Genomic DNA, 22,283 nt, shown 5'->3' on the forward strand with positions numbered 1-22,283 from the left:
TGGTGCCTGCCACATTGACCACCGCCAGTGGGCTGATCTCGCCTCCAACCGTGCATCTTGGCGCCTCACAGTTTGACGGGCAGCAACCTCCTTTGAAGAAGACCGCAGAGCCCACCTCACTGACAAAAGACAAAGGAGGAAAAACCCAACACCCAACCCCAACCCACCAATTTTCCCTTGCAACCGTGCCTGCCTGTCCCACATTGGACTTGTCAGTCACCAACGAGCCTGCAGCAGACATGGACATTACCCCTCCATAAATCTTCGTCCGCGAAGCCAAGCCAAAGAAAGAACATGAGCAGAGGGAGGAGGAGGTTAGGATGGTGTTGCAGAAAAGAAAAGCAACACAACCGTGATTTTTTTTGATGGTAAGCGTGTAATGAAATCTCCTGCCCTTCAGTTTACAGAGAAGGATTAGTCTACAAGGGTTGAGAAAAGCAAAGTAAATCTGTTGGGCCGGTGCCACATCAGTGCGTCTGCAAATTCATTGTTGCTATATGAATTTTAAACAGCCAACAATTCAGTTTAGCAGTTTAATATCCACCTCTAGTTTAAAGGCAAGCTTTGACTGGCTTCAATTTTATCAAAGTCACAAAAAGGGTGTGGTATTTAATATAATTCAAATTCGCTCTAGGGTGATCTGTAAAGCCATGTTTTGATGGTACTGAATTCAAGTTTAGGTTTATTAGAACCATAGAACAATACAGCACAGATAACAGGCCCTTCCGGTCCATGAGACTGTGCTGCCAAATTACACCCAATTAACCTACAATCCCCATGCGTTTTGAAGGAAAGGGAAAACCCACGCAGACATGTGGAGAACGTATAAACTCCTTACAGACACCACTAGATTCATACCCTGGCCCTGTAACAGCATTGAGCTAACTACTGCACTAACTGTGTCGCCCCAAATTATTCTTCCTTGCCCCATTGTCTTGCTCCCTGTCCATATCCCTCAATACCTATTCCATTCATGTACTAGTCCAAATCTTTCTTAAACATTAAAATTGTGCCTGCATTCGCCACTTCAGCTGGAAGATTGTTCCACACTTCCACCAGTGTCTGTGTGAAGAAGTTCCTCCTTTCACACTTGACCCATGTTGTCTGGTTTGTATCTCACCTATCCTCAGGGGAAAAAGCCTACTGCGTTTCAAGATTCAAGATTTTTTATTGTCATGTAATATTACATAAAATTGTCATCTGCTTGCATTAGTGTTGCGTGGCGCCCCTTAGTACAAGATAAACAGAAGCAGTAGAAAGTCCCTTCAGTGTCGCCGAGTGTCCGTGGATTCACCTCCAGAGTTCCTGCAGCCTCTGCAGCAGAGCACAGACTCTTGTTCGATCCACCGGCAACTCGAGCTCCAGATTCAAACCTTCGATACGTTCAGGAAGTCTTCAGGAGCCTTGCCCTCAGCTCCCAATGGAATCCTGATTCTGATACCAGATTCCCATGAACCAGTCTCCCGCAGCCCCTGCGGGTCTCCTGACCGCAATGTTTCCACAGCCTGCGTGAGTCCCTCAGCCGCGAGCCTCTTGCTGGTCCACTGCTTTGGTCTCCATCCTGTAGGATTGATCCTCTGCTTTTCTTTCTCAATGGTGGGTGTCCTCCCCATTTCTGCGCCAGTCTGTGGCTCCCTGGAAACTGCAACCCCACGTGGCCGATGCCGAACACAGGCATCGTCATGTTGGGCTCTTACCTAGTTGATTTTAGTTGAAAAATACCCAATGGCTCTTCTAAGAGGCCATTTAACAGCTGTACAGATCAGCCAGCATTAGGACTGGGTGGTTGAACCCTTTTGAGTAGCGCTGTCATTTTTTTCCCATAATTTTCAAAATCTCTCCTCATTCTTCTCTGCTTCAGGGAATAGTCCTAAAATGTTTAACTTTTTCCTGTGACTCAGTTCAATTATCACATCCAATTATATTCAGTTAACCCCTTGTGACTGTTGGTCTGCTCGCCTCCCCCTCCTGCTCTTCCCCCTTTCCCTAGCCTTAAATTCATATGCTGTGATTCTTTACTTATACTTGAGGAAGGGCTCAGGCCTGAAGCGTTGGTAATAAACATCTACCTCCTGTGGAAACAGCGAGACCAGCTGAGTTCCTCCAGCATTTCTGCGTTTTGACTCAGTTCCTCAAGTTCTGGCAACATCCTGGTGAATCTTTACACTTTTCAATTTTATTGATACCTTGCCTGTAGTTAGATGACCAAAACTGCACACAATACTCCAAATATGGTCTCACCAATGTCTTCTATAACTTTACCATAACATCCTAATTCTTGTACTCAATACTATGATTTATGAAGGTTAATGTGCCAAAAGTCTATCTAAATACCTTATTCAAATACCTCTGCTAATGTGAGTTTATAGATGACACGAAAGTGGGAGGTGTTATGGATAGTTCAGATCAGCCATTCTCCATAACTTCTCAGCTATGGCCCAGCTAGAATTCTGCTCAAAGCTTATGCCCCTCCCCCTTCCCTGTGAAGCAGTCAAGTTTAGGTTTCTTCTGTACTTCTCTTGTTACATGAGGTGAAAAGAAAACAAAAGTTTTTACTTGAATGTGCTGTGGCCCCAGGGAGCTTTCTCCTTTGAGAATGGCTGCTCTGGAGGGTTGCCGGAGGTTGCAAAGGGACATGGATAGGATATGGAGCCTGGCTGAGAAATGGCAGGTGTAGTTTAACCCAGAAAAGTGCAAAGTCGATCAAATTTGAAGGCAGAATGCAATGTCAGTGGGAGGGCTCTGAAGTAGTGTGGATGGACTGAGAGATCTTGGAATCAGGGCATTCAAAGTTGCTGCATAGTTTGACAGTGTTGTTAAAAAGGGGTATGGTGTGTTGGCTTTGTTTAACCGTGGGATCAAGTTCAAGAGCCATGAGGTAATACTAAATTATATGAGACCTTGGTTAGACCCCACTTGGAACATTGTTCAGTTTTGGCCACCTGACTACAGGTAAGATGCTATGGAGGGGTTGCAGAGGAGATTTACAAGGATGCTCCCTGGATTGGAGAGCATGCCTTATAAGGATAGGTTGAGTGAACTCAGTCTTTCTTGGAGCGACAGGACAAGGGGGGAGGGGGGGATCTACCTGATAGAGGTGCACAAGATGATGAGAGGCATTGATCGTGTGGGCGAGAGGCATTTTCCCAGGCCTGAAATGGCTAACACAAGGGGGGCATTGTTTTAGAGTGCTTGGGAGTAAGTACAGGGAGAATCCAAGGAGAATGTTTTTCCACCCAGAGTGGTGGCTGCTGACAATGGGATCTTTTGAGACTATTAGATTGGTACATGGAACTGAGAAAAATGGAGGGTTGTGCAGTAGGGAAGTCCCAGGCAGTTTAGTTAGGGTAGGTTATTCCGTCAGCGAAGGCCTGTTATTCTTTTATTCCAAGGGCCTTGCTGTTGATTTTTTTGTTCTATGTTCTGAATTCTTCTGCCAATAGTCAGGAATCATACTCAGCCCAGTAATACAGATGATTACTAGAAATCCTCAAATGTTTTTTCTTCTCTTTCAGACTGCGGTTGAGGTGTTTAAGCGAATAATTATGGAGGCTGAGAGGGCAGATGGAGGTTGTCAGCAAGCAAAATCTTCATGCTCAGTAATGTGAGCTCGGAAGACTATCCTGAAACTGCTTTACTTGAAGAGGTGTATCTGCCACCTTCCCTTCAAATGAAAAACTCTGCCTCTCTTTTTACCAGTTCCACAGATGGTCAGAGACTTCCTTTTCTTTCCTCACTTGCATTGAATTCTGACCCTCTTGCAAATGGCTTCACTTCTGCATTAAAAAAATACTTAAAGGCAATTCATATTTTTCGAATTGTATATTGTATTTCCCGGCAAGCAATGAGTAGTCCTTTGCCAACATTCATTTTCCATGTAGTATGAATGTCATTTGAGAGTAGTTGATTGTAAACTCAAAGAACATGCCTATTGATACATCACTACTTACGCACTGGCTTAGATATATCGGTGTTTTTTCCTGTGTTGTGTGTACACGTGTAAATAAACGTTAGCAGGTAAACTGATTTGTTTTTAATACTTGCTGATAGAAATATACTATAGTAGACTTTTGTTTATACCAGATTCTCTGTATTATACAAAGGTATTTTAAAACAATCGAGGTGGGTTTTATTTGAGTCTGCATTTTGTTCTTGCTCATTAAAGCACACGGGACCCTAAAGTTGATGCTTGGTTTTTGTTCTAACTAGTACATTTTTTTTTTAAAACATTCAGACCAGTGAAGATGACCTGCTTTAATTGAAAGTTGGTAGTTTGCTGCATGCAGATCTCTACTGTATTTAAATGGGATTTTAGAAGACTAAAAGTTGAGATTCGCAACATATATAGAATGCAATGCAACAATTTGTACATATCTATGAAATTACCATTCAGCTGGGTGTGATTTTTTTTTCAAACATAACATTGATTGACGTTGACAATCTGCAGTAATACTGTTGATTTATAATGTGTATTCTAAGCTTTCCGCCCTTCAATAATTTGCTTGCATAGGTACCAATGCGTAAATCTTCGCATGGGTTGACTTTAATTTCCATTTATAAGTATTAGTCGGCAAAAGCAAGTTTGTTTCACGTTGAAAAGATGTGCAAGTTCAACTGAGGGGTTGCACATCTTTTCAATCATTTACTGCAGTTTCATCAGGCAGGGTAATTGAGAGTGGGATTTACTCCATGGATCGATGAGATTTGTTCATCTGCAGAAATGCAAAAACACTTGTTTAAATTAAATATGTTCAGGTAAGATGAAAGATTAGTTTCTCTCAAATCTGTTGCAATCCCTACTGATCTGTACACTGGGCAATGCAATTTACAATACGATGGAAATATTGCTGTGATTGGTCAGAAATGCAATAAAAAATATTTAATTTCACCTCATTTGAATGATGACAGCTCATTGAGTGGCTTGCTTTGGGATTGGCATCAAGAGCACTTACTGGAAGTAAGCAGCTCCAAATCCGTAAAGGAGTACTATTAAAGCATACTTCAAAGATCGTTGCTTCCTTTATTTGTACCGCATCCAAGTTTATGTAGTTGCTCGGGATACGTACGTTACAGTCTGTGTATATTGAAGTTCTGTGTGTTCCAAGCCAGTGAGAAAAGCACAACCATTTAAAGAAAAATCTTAAGATTTCTACTAAATTTCGTGACAGACTTTTAGAGTACGAATTTGGCAGATACTTGCCTCGACAAGGAGGTACAACAAACTTTTGTTAGGTACGTTCTGCTGTCGAAGCAATTGAGCTTTCAAAGCAGAAGCACTCCATTCAGAATATTCTCTTCTGAAACATTTTCACATGACTGAGAGTATTTAAACAATAAATAGACAAGTATCTCATTAGTGAGGGCATCAAGGGATATGGGGAAATGGCCAAAAATTGGAATTAGTGTAGAGTAGCTTAGTGTAGATTTCCAGAACAGATTCGATGGGCCTAGTGGCCTTCTTCTGTTCCTTGGTCTTGTGACTGGTTTGAGTAAAGCTGATCCCCGGCCATTGATCAATATTTCATTCCTCAAGTATTAAAATGAAAGCCGTGTGTTGGTTCCACTGAATCATTCAATCCTTCTGGCACTTGGCACACTTTGTCCATTGACAAATGCACTCTTGTCGTTTATCTCCACATTCTCACAGCCTCCCAAAACCTTACCCAAAGGAAGAGGATTTCAAGTTCATGGGATACGTGTCCCTTCCACATTGGATATTGTCATGTCCCTTCATTATTGCTGTGTTGGAATCTTGGAGCTCCCTTATCTGATGGAAATAGGAAGTTACTTCACTGGAAGGTCCCCAGCGATTTGAGAAAGCCACCACGAACCACCTCTTGCAGTTTTAGGATGGACGCCTTTGCCAGCAGTGCAGATCGTGAAAAATTTTAAAAAAAGAAAAGTCCCTTCAAATGTGCACCTGTCCTGGCACTGAAAGCTTTGCAAATACACTTTGATATTTGTTGTTGCAAAATCTAAACATTGGTGTGATTTAATTTTTTTTTTAAACTTTGTGATGCTTTAGTACTTTTGGTGAAGATTCTCCTTTGAGTTGAAAGTTCTGGAATTTCCAAATCGGGTCTCGGGTACAAACAAGGTAGCCCGAGATGAAGCAAGTGACGGTTCAACCAAATGTCGCAGCAGCCGCTGGGTTGCCATCCGGTGGTTGAAGTGTGCGTCTGCAGGTGTGAGTTAGCAAAACTGGAGTACGATGCAGCAAATTTCTAATTGGTATATCGGGATTGTGAGATCTTTATAAAGTGCTGAATAGCTCTTAATAGGTGACGAAACTAAATTTGGGACAGTAACAGTTTGTACAGGGAGTAAAAGGTGCATTTATTGTATGGATCTGCAACTCAATCTAATTAGGTGTCAGATGGTCGATTTATTCTCTTATTGGATTTACAGGTTTTTGTGTCCAACTGATAAATATGCTTTGGTTATGGGGCAAAAAAGCCAAATTGTCTGAATTCATTTGGATGTTTATTTCAGAAGCAATAGAGAAGAAAGAAAAGGAAACAGTTCCCTTTGGGAAAAATTGGATTGCTTCACCAATGATTTAACCACACAAGATTTCCCAAGGAACTAGTTTCAGCATGGAACAACTCAAAAGTTGTGGCAAAGTCAGGAAAGTATCTATGTGGCATAGGGGATTACGTAAGCAGACTCGGGCTCGCATCTGTGCACGTACATTGGTTGATCACCAACGATTGAACTCTGCGTGATCAGTGTTGAAGTTTACTGCACGCAGGGTCTTTGAAACAGTCCCTTTGGCCCTCTGTCCATCCAAACACACTTTCTGAGTTAATCCCTTTTGCTTGTGTTTCACCTATATCCCTCTAAACCAGCCATTCTCAACCAGGGAAGGGGGTGGGGGGGGAGAGGGGGAACAGCACATTTAAGTAAAATCTGTCTTTGCACCTAAGGCAGTGGCTCTCAACCTTTTTCTTTCCACTCACATACCACTTTAAGTAATCTCTGAGCCATCGGTGCTCCGTGATTAGTAAGGGATTGCTTCAGGTGATAGGTGGGTGTTTCAAAACCACTGTTTTAATTGTCCCTAATTGACTCGTTATATGCACGGTTTCAGAACTCCAAAGGAAATGGGCCAATGAGAATTTTTCTCATGCGAAATACTTTGCTAACAATTGTGTCAAGAGCAGTGGTTCTCAACCTTCCCTTCCTACTTGACTGCTGCAGTGGTCACTATCCCATGGGCTGTCTCCTTTGCTTCTCCATCTCAAAAGAGGGGTGGTCTCCCTGCCTTCTGCTACCACTCGAGTCTACAACCACTCGATCATGGGCGCAGACTGTGGTCACAGAATCTTTAAGTAAAACTACCTTTGGCTCCATTAACAGGATATTTAAAGCTGTACAGAACTGACGGCAGTCAGACTGGGCAATTGGACCCTGCAGGAATGCAGTGGTTCTGCTCCCTGATCTCCATGGGCCCAATATATCACAGTAATGGGTCCTTCTGGCCCATGAGCCCATGCCACCCAATTACACCCATGTGTCCAATTAACCTACTAACCTTGTACGTCTTTGGAAGGTGGAAGCAAACTGGACCACCCAAGAGAAAGCCCACATGAGCACTGGGAGAACGTACAAACTCCTCATGGGCAGCGACATTGCGCTAAGATTTTCTACCCTCTACTTGTCTGTGGCCCTCTTAATATTGTGAAGTTCAATCTGATTCCCCTCTCAGCTCCAAGGAAAATAAACCCAGTCTTTCTTCATTAACTAAAACTTTCCATCCCAGGCAACATCCTGGTGGATCTCCTCTGCACCCTCTTCTGCCTTCTACAATGTTCAGTACTTCAGCTGTGCCCTCTCTGACATTTTGTAAAGTTTTCCCAAGACCTTCTGCTCCATGTCCCAGCTCAAGGATCTGGGGTGTGAGAGAACCTATGTGCTTCACTTAACACTTGCTGAATTGAGAAACAAAAGTTGGAGTTGGTGGCATCTTGAGCAAAGAATTGCTGGAGAAACTCAGCAGGTTTTCAGCATTAAGTAAAGCATGAAAGGCTGTAGACCCCGTGGTTGAAGTAAAAACAATGCTGGAAAAACTCAGCAAGTCAGACAATGTCATCATCATGGCTTGGCTTCGCGAACGAAGATTTAGGAAGGATCGAAGACATGGGGCATGCCCTTCAAGCCTGCCCAATGGATTGTTTAGGTGGAATGCAGTGTGCGCAGAACTGACTCCACCCTTTACCCCTAGGGTTTATCTGCCACAGTTTAGCACACTGGGATGGTGTCAGCCAGGTCTTCAGGTTGTAGGTGTGATGTAAGAGTGTCCTAGATGGATGGCCTGATGAGGTGAGTGAGCCCCATCTGCCCCCAGGTTTGAAATCAGAGTTTTCCTTCTCTGAGGCTGGCTGCCAACTAAGGCTAATGAGCCCAGCCCACCCATCCAGTTACCCAGCCGGACATTCAGTCATGCCATAACATGGGACACCCGATCGCACCATGAAGTAGCAAACTCAGTTAAAACGGAGGACACCGACGAGAAGGTTTTGCTATGGACGCCGTGAACTTTATTATAGAGTTAAAGATACCTAACCATTGTTTTGGACTTGAGCCCATCTTCAAGGTATCCCTAGGGAGAAATGGTCAGTCAATAATTTGGGTTTGAACCCTTTGTCAAGGCGAATATAAAAAGGTAAAATTGCATCTGTAAAGTGGGAAAGAATTTGGGGGGTTGCCCAGAGGTGATAAAGCAAAAGGTGTGGGAGGGGGAGCGAGGTATATGGACAGAGGTATATGGAAAGAGGAAGAGGAAAAAAGCAGGGGAAAGTGCAGGAGTTGGGACAAAAACTGGTATCAGAGAGGGGTGGGGGTTACCTAAAATGAAGGAAAATTGATGTGCATGCTCCCAGAGTTAAGGTTGTCCAGGGGGAATATAATGTGTTGTTCCTCAAGTTGACATTTGGCCTCACCCTGACAATGAATGAGGCTGAGAACAGGCATGTATGCGTGAGAATGGTTTGGAGAAGTGAAACTGGTTAGCTAAAGTTTTGACCTACACACAGACTGTGGGTGTCCAGTGAAGAGATCACCTCGTCTGCATTTGGTCTCACTGATGCAGAGGAGGTCACCCTGAATGCAGTAGATTACAGCAAAGATAACCAACATAACCAATGCTTCAGGCTTGAGACTTACATCAAGGTACTTTTGACAAAGGGCTCAAGCTGGAAGCATTGGTCATCTTTGCTATAAAAAGCACACTGTTTGACCTGCTGAGTTTCTCCAGCATCGTGTTTTTTACTTCAATCGCGGTGTTTACAGGCTTTCATGCTTTACTGCGGTAGGTCACGTTGGAAGACGTGCAGGTAAAGCTCTGCCCCACCTGGAATTGCGGTGCTGGATGGAGGTGATGGGGACAGATTTTGCACTTGCTGCAATTACAGAGGAACAAAGGGGTGGAAGGATGGGTGGAGAGGAAAGAGCGGACTGGGGTGTCCTGGAGATACCTCTCTGTGTAAAGCAGATGGGGTGGAGATGGGTAGATGTGGCCTGCCACTGGGTGTACACAGCAGTGGAAAGGTCAGAGATAACATGTCAGATACGGAGGCTGATGGGGTGGAATGTAAGGATTACATGCTTTGCGTGGGGGGAGGTGAGGTGTGGGAGGATATTCAAGAAGGGGGGGAGATATAGGTGCGGACTTTATTAATGAGAGTGTGGGGGGGGGGGGGGATCAGTGTTTGTGAAAAAAAGAGGACTTTTGGATATCCTGAAGTGGAAGGCCTCACCCTGAGAACATGTGCCAGAGGGAGTGGAATTAGGAATGAGAGATTGCATCTCTACACAGGACAGGATGAAGGTAACAGGTCCTTCTGGCCCATGAGCCCGTGGCACTCAATTGACCAACAACCCTGATACGTTTTGACTGGTGGGAGGAAACCAGAGCACCCAGAGGAAAACAACACAGCCGGGGGGAAAACGTACAAACTCATTACAGACAGTGCCAGATTTGAATCATGGTCACTGACGCTGTAACAGCGTTGCGCTAACTGCTACACAAACTGTGGCTAATCCAGGTAGGTGTGAGAGTCAGTGAGCTTGTGACGATAATGTCCCCTGAGATGGAAGCAGAGAGGTCAAGGAAGGGGAGAGACTCAGAAAGAGTCCTGATAAATTTATGGGGCGGGTGGAAGCTGACAGTGAATTTAATAACATCGTCACGTTCTGCACGGGTACTGAAGGCAACAGCAGTGCAGTTGTCGATGTAGCGGGGAAAGGGTTGGCAAGTGGCATATCAGAACAATTGGGGCTGTTCCAAGACCCTACAAAAGAACAGGAACTGGGGCCCACACGTGGGAAGTTCTTGGATTGACCTTGCCGAACTTTCAGGCAGTTCTGTTTCTGATGCCAGACTGGAATGGTTGTGTATTTTAGCACAGTGGTGTTAATGTGTTAATGTGCAGAGCGATCAAGTTACTGCCTTATTTCAGTGCAGGGAACAAGCACAAAGTCTGTCACAACAGAATATCTGAGCTGGCGTTTTCTTGCTTCAGGATTAAAAGCTGACGGTGTTTTTCTGGATCAACGTGTAGTGCTGACCACTGCTTTTGTTTCTTCCAAAAATAGATTTTATTCACGATAAATTATTTACAAGAAGAAAAGTGTTCAAAGTTTCTTCACACCTTTAGTGTCGTATCCATACATTTCCATCATGGTACATTGTTACGTTCATTTTCTATTTAGCAGCACTGAGGCATCTTGTTGTTATTGCAACTGATCTCACTTCACGGCGACTCAAACCATGTTTAATGACTGGAATTACCCTTCCCAATCTGCTGAAGAGGGTGCATAAAATCATTGAGGACCCCATCCACCCCGCACACGGCACCTTTCAGCTGCTCTCGGCAGGAAAGAGATACAGGAGGATCAGAGCCAGCACCTCCAGACTAAGGTAAAGCAGGAAAATCTATAGACAGTGGTTGAAGTAAAAGCACAGCGCTGGAGAAACTCAACAGGTCAAAAAGTGTCCTTTATGTAGCAAAGATAAAGATACATAACTGACGTTTCAGGCCTGAGCCCTTCCTCAAGGTATGGGAAAATGTCGGCAGGCGTCCGAACAAAAGAGTTGGGAGGAAAGGTTGGTCGCAAAGGCAGGAGGTGATAGGTGGAGAAGGGAGGGAGGGGACCGCAGTGATCAAGAGGAGGGGGGATGGTGAATAGAGAGGGAAGGGGGTGGAGAGCTGATGGGGAAGGGAAGGGAGGGGGAAAGGAGAGCAGATGAGCAGAAACCGGAAAAGTCGATGTTAATGACATAAGATTGGAGAGTGCCCAGATGGAAAATCAGGTGTTGTTCCTCCAATTTACGGGTGGTCTTGGTGGGATAATTCATGAGACCACGTATGGATATTGTGAGTATGGGAGTGTGACACAGAACTGAAACGGTTGGCCACTGGGAGGTCTCTGTCACTGGTGCGGACAGAGTGAAGGTGCTCAGTGAAGGTGCCCAGTCTCTCCAATGTAGAGAAGGCCACAGAGGGAGTACCGGATGGCATAAATCAGTCCTGTGGATACTCAAGTGAAGTGTTGCTTCCCTTGAAGGGCCTGTTTGGGGCCCCAGTCTGTGGTGAGATAGGAGGTTTGGGCACATGTGGCATCTAATGTGGCCACAGGGGAAGGTGCCGGGGATGATTGGTGGGGATGGAGTCACGGAGGGAGCGATTCCTACAGAAGGTAGAGAGGGGAAGATGTGTCTGGTAGTGGGATCTTCTTGTAAGTGTTGGAATTTCTGGAAGATCATCGGTGAGTGTTCTCCCCGTTTCTGATGCCTGTTCCCCTCGTGGCCACTGCCAAACACAGGCGCCAGCATTTTGAGCATCCTATGCCATAGGTGCTCTGTGGTTAGTAAGGGATTGCTTCAGGTAATCCAGCCTCTCCCTAGCGGTTAGCACAACAATATTACACCGCCTGCGACTCAGATTCAAATTGGGTGCTGTCCATAAGGAGTTTGTACGTTCTCCCTGTGACCTGCGTTTTCCCTGGGGGCTCCGGTATCCTCCCTTCCTTCAAAACGCACAGGAGTGGTAGGTTAATTAGGCTGCATGGGTTACATGGGCCAGAAGGATGTTCTACTGTGTGGTGTCGTTAAAAAAAAAATCAAGCCTACTAGTTCTGGCAACTTTCTTTTCTGTGCCCTCTCCAGTATCTTTCCTATCACTGGATGACCAGAATGGTGCATAATACTCCAGTGCAGTCTCATCAACTCCCTGTACAGTTGTAACATGATGTCCCTGCTCCTCTACTTATTGCCTGGACGGATAAAGGCAAACATACAGACACCTTCTTCACCACCCTGTCTGTGTGAGTTGCTGTTTTCATGGGACTAGGCACTTCGAGAATGCGCCATAGTCTCTTATCTCTACCACACTCCCCAAACACGTTCACTGTTGAACCTACTGAAATGCAACACCTCAAACTTGTCCAACTTCAGTTCCATCTGACATGCTGGAGGTTGTGGTCCATGTAACCGTGATCGTTTCATTTAGAAAAAGCAATGGTTCTATTACTGATCCCTGGGGAACCACTGTACATGAAGGGATATCAAAAAACTAGAGGTTTCATTTTATTATCAGATAATAATAGATTACAAATGTAATATGAATGACATACTCTCTGCTGTAAGACAAAGAGTCACCTTGAGCATTGCCCGGTGTCCCTAACAGTAGGAGAAAGAGAAGCAAAACAGAGACACTGGGTGCCCGTGGATTTGCCTCCAGTGCTCCCGCAGCCTCTGCAGCTGCACAGACCCCTGTTCAAACCATCGGCTTCCCGAGCTCCAGATCCAAATCTCTGTTACGATCAGGAAGCCTTGTGAGCCCGAAGCTCGTCAGGATTCTTCAGCCCCCTCTTCGATCCTGGGCCTTGTTTTACATTGAGAGGAAGGAGTTTTAAAGGGGGTCTGAAGGAAACCCATTTTTTTTATCAGAGGGTGGTTGATATTTGGAACTCGCTGCCAGGGGAGCCAGATATATTTGGAAGGCATCTAGACAGACATTGAAATCGGCATGACATCGAAGGATGCAAGAGAATTAATGGCAAAATGGTTGGTGTGGATGTAATGGACAGATTCTGTGCTATATGACACAAAGATTCTATGACTCGATGTTCATTTCCCCCAGTGTGACAAGTTTTGATATTTATAACATGAATAAAGAAGACCATTGAACTTCTGCTGGCACATAGAGTACTTCTAGCAATCCCCTTCCCCCTTTCATTTTTCTGAAACCAAAAGTTCATCAAAGTTAAACATGAAAAATAGTTTTTTTTTAGTCTTAGTTTTTAGTTGTTAAGGGGAGATGCTGAGATTGGTATTGTATTAACTATGTTACTTTGTACTTGTATTACTTTATTTGGTATTTTTTCTGTACGTGAATTACTTACTTTCTTCATATGTTAAAATTAATAAATAAAGTTTCGAAAAAAAAAGTTAAACATGAAAGTCTGCAGTGATGTATAAACATAATGCTGGAGAAACTCAGCAGGTCAAACAGATCAGCAAAGATAAAGATACATAATCAAGGAATGAGCAAATTGTCGGCCGGTGCCCGAACAAAAAGGGGGAGGGGTACAGTCCCACGGGCAGGAGGTAATTGGTGAATAAGGGAGGGAGGGCACACCAGCAAACAGGGGGAGGGGTTAAGGCTATGTGAATGGAAATAGAAGGGGAAGTCTCCCAGACTAGATGAGATGCACCCATGGGTTCTGAAGGAGGTGACTTTGGAGATTGTAGAGGCATTAGAATTGATTTTCCAGAAATAGACTCTGGCAAGGTTCCAGAGGATTGGAAGGCTGCAAATGTAGTTCTGCTGTTTAAGAAAGGAGGGAGGCAGAAAAAAGGAAATTGTAGGCCTATTAATCTGACATCGGCAATTGAAAAGTATTTGGAGTCGAGCCTCAAGGATGAGGTTATGAAATACCTCTAAGTCCAAGCCAGCATGGTTTCATGAAGGGAAGATCCTGCTTGACGAATCTAATGGAATTTTTTTTGAGAGAATCTCATATAGGATGGACAAGGCAGAGGCTGTGGATGTTGTGTATTTGGATTTTCAAACGGCCTTCAATAAGGTGCCGCATAAGAGGCTGCTTAATAAGATGAGAGCCCACAGAATTACAAGAAGGATATTAGATTGGATGGAGCATTGACTGATAGGCAGGAAGCAAAGGGTAGGAATAAAGGGATCCTGTTCTGGTTGGTTGCCGGTTACTAGTGGGGGTCCGCAGGGGTCGGTGTTGGTGGTCACTTCTTTTTACAATGTATATTGATGATTTAGATTATGGAGTGAATGGTTCAGTGGCCAAGTTTGCAGATGACACCAAGATTGGTGGTGGAGTAGGAAGTGTTGAAGAAACTGAAAGGTTGAAGAGAGACTTGGACAGCTTAGGAGAGGGGGAAAAGAAATGGCAGATGAGATAAGATGTTGAGAAATGTACGGTTGTACATTTTGGAAGAGGAAATAAACAAGCAGATTGTTATTTGGAAGGGGAGAAAATTCAAAATTCAGAAGTGCTAAGGAAATTAGGGGTCCTTGAGCTGGATAATCTAAAGGTTAACCACCAGGTTGGAAAGCAAATGCTATGTTGGCGTTCATTTCAAAGGGAAAAATGTATCAGAGTAAAGAGGTGTTGGTGAGGCTCTACGGGACACTGGTGGGACCTCATTTGGAGGACTATGTGCAGTTTTGGGCCCCTTATCTTAGAAGGGATGTAATAATGTTGGAGAGAGTACAGAAATTTACCAGGATGATTCCTGGAATGGAAGGGCTAACATATGAGGAACATTTAGTGGCTCTTGGACTCTATTCATTGGAGTATAGAAGAATGAGAAGGGATCTCAGAAACATTTTGAATGCTGAAAGGATTGGACAGAGTAGATGTGAATAAGATGTTTCACTTGGTGGGGACAAAGGAGCACAGTCTTAGGATTAGAAAGTACCCATTTAAAACAGAGATGAAGAGAAATTTCTTTAGCCAGAGGGTCGAGGATTTGTGGAATTCATTGCCACATACAGCTGTGGAGCCCCGATCATTGGGGGAGTTTAAGGGGGAGATTGATAGGTGTCTAATTAGTCAGGGTATCGAGGGATATGGGGACAAGGCCGGAACTTGGAACTAGATGTGAGAATGATTTAGCTCAGGAAGGTTTCACGGAGCAGACTCAATGGGCCAAATGGCCTACTTCTATTCCTTTTTCTTGTGATCTTGTGACTGAGGGGACCCATCAAGTTGTGCTTTTAAACACTTGATTTAAATTGTGTATTCTTCCCATATGCACCCAAGATAGAGTGATTAACTTTGCTACTCACACAAATACAAAAGGTTCTGTAAGGAGTTTGTACATTTCCCCATGTCTCCGATTTCCTCCCACCTTTCAAACTGTACAGGGCTGTAGGTTAATTTGGTGTAATTGGGCAGTACGGGCTTGTGGGCTGAAAAGGCCTGTTACTGTGCAGTAGGTTTACATTTAAATTTTAAAAATGAAACCTAAGTGCAGGGTATAGTGTTACACAGAAAATGTTTGGTTAAAAACAGTGCCAGGGCAGTGTCGGTTTAATAACGAGCGGCCTATCTGTCCAGTAGTCTGATAACTTTAACATTGTTGACAGCTTTGGAGTCGATGGAAGGGAGGTTGGTTTGTGTGGTAGCCTTTACAATTCTCTGCAGTTGTAGTGATTGGTCTCCATAAAATCCACTTGGAGGCTGGGTGGGAGTCTTGTTTGTGATGCGTTTTGATTAAAGTCCAGATGAATTTAAATGGTTTATTTTTTAACACATAAAAAGACTTGTAGCAATCTACAATAATGATACGTTCCAATAACAACGGTAATACCGACTGTTGTAATGAGATCTTCTTTAACGTTCTATGTGGAAACGATCTATAAATAACAACATCTGTAGTAACAAAATGTCTGTGATGACATTCTATATAACAGTCAACAAAAAGGATGTGAGCCTCACTCGTCCTCTTCGTCTCTTCCACCATATTGTTCAATGTGCACTGACGATCAAACATTCGTGCTCCAAACTCCCACGCATGCGCAAACCGTTCTCCAATAAGCAAACCCACAGTGCATGCACTAACTGAAGACTTGCCCCTGTGCACAGGAATCAACCTGGCCGCACGCACAATCTAGGGACCCCGGGACGCTGCCTATCAAAGGTAAGTATGCACCTTTGGCGCCATCAATATTATTTGTTATGGGTTATACAGGTTGTGACTGGCAGCTAGATATTCCGAGATTTCACTGCTTTAGGTGTGATAGAATTGGAGGGGTAAGGGGGTGGTGTGGCATTGGTTGTCAGGGAAAATATTACAGTGGTGCTCATGCAAGAGATGGGAGGGCTTGTCAAGGGAGGCGGTATGGGTGGAATTAAAAAATGGAAAAGGAGAGGTTGCAATTATAGGGGTGTATTATAGACCACCTAGTGGGGAACGAGAAATAGAGGAGCAAATGTGTAAGGAAATAGCTGCGATTTGTAATAAGCACAGGATTATGTTAGTATTTTAATTTTCCTAATATAGATTGGGAAACATGATCTGTGAAGGGGCTGGGTGGATTAGAATTTGTAAAATGTGTGCAGGATAGTTCTTTGCAGCAATACAGTTAGGTACCCACTAGAGAAGGGGCAGTATTGGATCTCCTGTTGGGGAATGAGATGGGGCAGGTGACTGAGGTGTGTGTTGGGGAGCACTTCGGATCCAGTGATCATGGTACCATTAATTTCAATATAATTATGGAAAGATCCAAAGATGAAGGTTTTTGAGAGGGAGAAAGCCAGATTTGTTGAAATGAGAAGGGATTTACAAGGAGTGGCTTGGGCTGATTTGTTTTATGGGAAGGAGGTAGAGGAGAATTGGAGGTCTTTTAACGATGAGATTTTGAGGGTGCAGAATCTTTATGTTCTTGTTAGGATAAAAGGCAGCGCCAAAGGTTTGAGAGAGTCGTGGTTTTCAAGGGAGATTAAAAAGTTGGTTCGAGATAAAAGGGAGGCCTTCGTTAAATACAAGAGGCAAGGCATGAACGAGATGCTTGGAAAATACATGGGACTGTAAAAAGAAGCTTAAGAAAGAAATTAGGAAAGCGAAAAGAAGGTACGAGGTGTCTATAGTGAACAGGGTGAAAGTAAATCCGAAGGGTTTTTACAAGTATGTAAATAGCAAAAGGGAGTGAAGGATAAAATTGGTCCACTAGAGAATCAGAGCTGACAACTGTGTGGAGTCGAATGAGATGGGGGAAATATTGAATGAGTTCTTCTCTTCAGTATTCACGAGGGAAAAGGATATGGAATCGTGTAGGATAAGAGAGGCAAAAGGGGTAATTATGGAAAATCGTGTAGGATAAGAGAGGCAAAAAGGGTAATAGGAAAAAGGGGTGTTGGAACTTTTGAGGCATATAAAGGTGGATAAGTCTCCAGGTCCCGATGTGATCTTCCCCAGGACCTTGAGAGGGAAGTCAGGGAGGAAATAGCAGAGGCACTGACAGTGATTTTTCAAAAGTCACCAGAGTGGGGACATGATTCCGCAGGATTGGTGTGTTGCAAACATGGTTCCTCTGTTTAAAAAGGGTGTAGGCCCAGCAATTATAGGCCGGTAAGTTTGATGTCAGTGGTCGGTAAAGTAATGGAAAGTAAATTAATGGAAAGTAATTAAGTATCTCGAGAGGCAGGGACTGATCAGGGACACCCAACATGGGTTTGTGCGGGGAAGGTTATGTTTGACAAATCTTGTTGAATTTTTTGAGGAGGTGACTAGGAAGGTCAATGAGGTTAGAGCAGTAGATGTTGTCTATATGGATTTCAGTGAGGCCTCCGATAAGGTTCCACATGGAAGGTTGGTAAGGTTCAGGTGCTAGGTATTAATGTTCAGATAGTCAAATTGGTTCAACAGTGGCTAGAAGGTAGATGCCAGAGAGTCATGGTGGATAACTGTCTGTCAGGATGGAGACCGGTGATGAGCGGTGTGCATCAGGGATCGGTGTTGGGTCCCTTGTTGTTTTGTCATTTACATTAATGATTTGGATGATGGAGTGGTAAATTGGGTTAGTAAGTGTGCAGACCATACAAAATTAGGGGGAGTTGTGGATAGTTGAAGATGGTTTACAGAGACTGCAGAAGGATATGGACTACTTAGAAGAGTGGGCTGAAAGATGGCAGATGGAGTTTAATACTGAGAAGTGTGGAGTGCTTCATTTTGGGAAGAATAATCCAAATAGGACATATGTGGTGAAGGGGAGGACGTTGAGGTATTTAGTGGAACAAAGAGAACAGTTCATTGTTCTTTGAAAGTGGAATCTCATGTGGATAGAGTGATGAAGAAGGCTTTTGGTATGCTGGCCTTTATAAATCAAAGCATAGAACATAGAAAAATAGTGGGGAGGTCATGAAGCATATAAGGATAACTGAGGCGGTAGTGATGGCTGTGTTGAAAAAGATAAAGGTGGATAAATCTCCGGGACCGGACAAAATATTCCCAAGGACACTCAGGGAGGCTTGTGGACAGATAGTGGGGCCATTAACAGAGATATTTAGGATGTCACTGGACACGGGGGTAGTGCCAAAGGATCGGAGGGTTGCGCATGTGGTTCCGCTGTTTAAGAAAGGGTCCAAATGTAAACCTGGGAATTATAGGCCCGTGAGTCTGATGTCTGTGGTGGGCAAGTTGATGGAAAGTGTTCTGAGGGATGGTATTTACAAATATTTGGAGGTACAGGGATTGATAGGGAGTAATCAGCATGGTTTTGTCAGGGGTAGAGCATGCTTGACAAACCTGATTGAGTTTTTCGAGGGGGTTACAAAAAAGGTTGATGAAGGGAAAGCTGTGGATGTTGTCTATTTAGACTTTAGTAAAGCTTTTGACAAAGTTCCCCACAAGAGGTTAGGAAAAAAGGTGGAGGCATTAGGTATAAATAAGGAGGGAGTGAAATGGATTCAGCAATGGTTGGATGGGAGGTGTCAGAGAGTAGTGGTAGAAAATTGTTTGTCCAATTGGAGGCCGGTGATTAGTGGAGTTCCTCAGGGATCGGTCCTGGGTCCACTATTGTTTGTTATATATATTAACGATCTGGAAGTAGGGGTGGAGAGTTGGGTAAGCAAGTTTGCGGATGATACAAAGATTGGTGGTGTTGTGGACAGTGAGGAAGATTACTGTAGATTAAAAGGTGATTTAGGAAGGCTGGAGGTGTGGGCTGAGAATTGGCTGATGGAATTTAATACAGATAAGTGTGAGGTGTTACATTTTGGAAAGGCAAATCTAAATAGGTCATATGCATTAAATGGTAGGCTATTGAGATGTGCAGAGCGACAAAGGGATATAGGAGTTGTGGTAAATAGTACCCTCAAGGCTGATACTCAGGTAGATGGTGTGGTGAAGAAGGCATTTGGAATGTTGGCCTTCATAAATCGGAGTTTTGAATTCAAGAGTAGGGAGGTTATGATGAAATTGTACAAGGCATTGGTGAGGCCAAATTTGGAGTATTGTGTACAGTTTTGGTCACCAAATTATAGGAAAGATATAAACAAAATAGAGAGAGTGCAGAGAAGGTTCAGGAGAATGTTGACAGGATTTCAAGGTTTGAGTTACAGGGAAAGGTTGTGCAGACTGGGGCTTTTTTCTCTGGAGCGTAGAAGATTGAGGGGGGACTTGATAGAGGTGTTTAAGATTTTAAAAGGGACAGAGTAAATGTGGATAGGCTTTTTCAATTAAAAAAGGGGGAGATTCAAACTAGAGGGCATGGTTTAAGATTGAAGGGGGAAAATTATAAGGGGAACATGAGGGGAAATTTCTTTACGCAGAGGGTGGTGGGGGTGTGGAATGAGCTTCCGACAGACGTGGTCGAGGCGGGATCATTGGTTACATTTAAGGAAAGACTGGATAGTTACATGGAGAGGAGAGGACTGGAGGGGTATGGACCGGGTGCTGGTCAGTGGGACTAGGAGGGTGGGGATTTGTTACGGCATGGACTAGTAAGGCCAAACTGGCCTGTTCTGTGCTGTAAGTGGTTAATATGCTTATATCTTTATATGGGAAGTGATCTTAAGACTAATTAAGGCATTGGTGAGGCCAAATTTGGAATACTGTATGCAGTTCTGGTCCCCAAATTATAGGAAGGATATCAATAAGGTAAAGAGAATGCAGAGAAGATTTACTAAAATATTGCCTGGATTGCTGAATCTAGAATACAAAGAAAGATTGATTAAACTGGGTCTTTATTCATTAGGGCATAGAAGGTTGAGGGCGGATTTGATAGAGTAGATGTGAATAGGCTCTTCCTCTTGAGGGTAGGTGAGATTGGATTGAGGGGTCATGAGTTAAGGGTTTGGGGGCAAAAATTTAGAAGTAACATGAGAGGGAGCTTCTTCACTCAGAGAGTGGTGGCTGAGAGGAATGACTTTCCAGAAGAGATGGTTGCAGCGAGGTCAATTTTGCCATTTAAGAAAAAGTTGGATAGGTGCATTGATGTGAGGGGATTGGTGGGTTATGGACAGGGTGCAGGTAAGTGGGACTAGAATAGATCACTTAAATTGGTACGGACTAGAGGGGCCGAGATGGCCTGTTTACGTACTGTAATTTTTATATGGTTATATATAAATATGTCTTTAAAAGAGATAGATTTATGGGGGTTCAATGTAGGTCAGTTTACAAACAGATACATACACTTCACATCTCATTAAAATGTAGGTGTTTATCTGAAGCTAGACAGTCAGGCTCAGTGACTTTTGCAAAGACAATGGAACTGCTTTGGAAAGAAGTCTAGAATCAAGTTCTGATAAAGATCTTTCAAGGATTGGATTTGGAGCCTTGGGAAGGGGTTCTGGTTTTTACAAGCAGAGAGAGAGGAAAAAAAGCAGAGAGAGAGAGAGAGAGAGAGAGAGAGAGAGAGAGAGAGAGAGAAGTCAGTTTTCAATTGAGGCTGTAAAATAGCAAGCTGGCAGACTTGTTGAAAACCCCATTTTGAAGATGGGCTGTGAATTCTGAGTTCAGCCTGTTCAAAACCCTTGTGGTCCTTACAAAAGGAAATGGCTGGCTAGAGTGCTTCACCTGAAATAAGGGGGAAAAAAAGAGGAATTTTCTGTGGTGACCTGGAAGAAAAGGGTATCATTTGGAAAACCCATGATGGGGCAAGTTTCTTTGGTAAGACACTGAAGTGACTGATTAGAGGAAGTCAGTTTGTGTGTGCCCAATGAACAACAAATATCTCTCTGAAACCAACAAGAACCTTCCTGAGCGGTAACCATTTACCTTTAAGCACCAAAGCCTGGTGAAAATTCATAAATGTCAAATTCTGTGCACAGTAGAAGAATTGTCTGATACCGGTGAACTTGGAGAAGTGAGAAGTGAATGACTGGACTATTAAATCAAAGAACTTTCCTGAACATATACACATTACATACACTTGCACTTAGAATTTGAAGGGGGTTAAGAGGCTAAGTTAAGTTAATAATAATCAGTTAAAGTTTGATTCTGTTTTTATGTTTAAAGAAAATTAAAAGCAACTTTTGTTTAAGTAACCATTTGTCTTGGTGAATTTCTATTGCTGCTGGGTTTTGGGGTCCTCTGGGCTTGTAACATTATAATGAGACATAATGTCTCAAATATTAATTATACAATTATACAATCCATTATAAATAACAATCAACAACATAACATTCAACATTACGCAGATCTTCTTTCTTCATTCATCATAAGGCCAGAGGTTTCCAGCATACAGCCTCAAAAAAGAATAATCTTTACCATCACGCTGGACCAATAAAGTTTGTAGCCTGTGTAGTGGGAAAGGGGCAAAAAACATAAAATAAAATAAAGTCAGTTTGAACTTTTCAAAGTTCTTCAGTCTCCTGTAAAAGGCAGGCTTAGCTCCGTCTGATGTTAGACTATTTCTGATCTGGGTTTTAAAGTCTTTCTAACAGTGTTTTAATCACAAACTGATAAGGGGTACACTGCTCCAATACAGACTCCAAGATTTCAAATGGCACTCTTCCGACTTTGGGAATAGAGTCCACATTATTTTTGTGACGGATTATGTATGTTTTTGGGAGATAAATTGGGGCAGGTTTTTTTAGTGTAGGTCACATACAAACACTTTAAAAAAGGTCTCATTTAAAACACTGGAGCTCTGCTCATGCTAGGCAGTCTGGTGCCAAGAGCCTTTGCAAAAGCTTTGGAGAGTGCCCAAGAGACTTCACTAGTGGATTGTTGTTTACAAAAAGGCAACAGATGAAAGAACTCATCGGAGCCGCAGGCTGTCTGGAGTGAAACTTGC

At 43.4% G+C, this 22,283-nt stretch overlaps 1 protein-coding gene across 2 annotated transcripts in view; it reads left to right on the forward strand.

Annotated features, from left to right (window-relative positions):
* rheb (Ras homolog, mTORC1 binding) overlaps window positions 1-4,888 on the forward strand; it is a 112,681-nt gene extending 107,793 nt beyond the window's left edge. For both annotated transcript variants that reach the window (XM_069914808.1, XM_069914807.1), the window contains one exon: window positions 3,516-4,888. In XM_069914808.1, the coding sequence (XP_069770909.1) occupies window positions 3,516-3,608 (93 nt within the window). In that variant the 3' untranslated portion in view covers window positions 3,609-4,888. The remainder of the gene's footprint in view (window positions 1-3,515) is intronic.
* The last annotated feature ends 17,395 nt before the right edge of the window (window positions 4,889-22,283 follow it).

The sequence above is a fragment of the Narcine bancroftii genome, chromosome 1 (assembly GCF_036971445.1).
Source record: "Narcine bancroftii isolate sNarBan1 chromosome 1, sNarBan1.hap1, whole genome shotgun sequence".
Lineage (NCBI taxonomy): Eukaryota > Metazoa > Chordata > Chondrichthyes > Torpediniformes > Narcinidae > Narcine > Narcine bancroftii.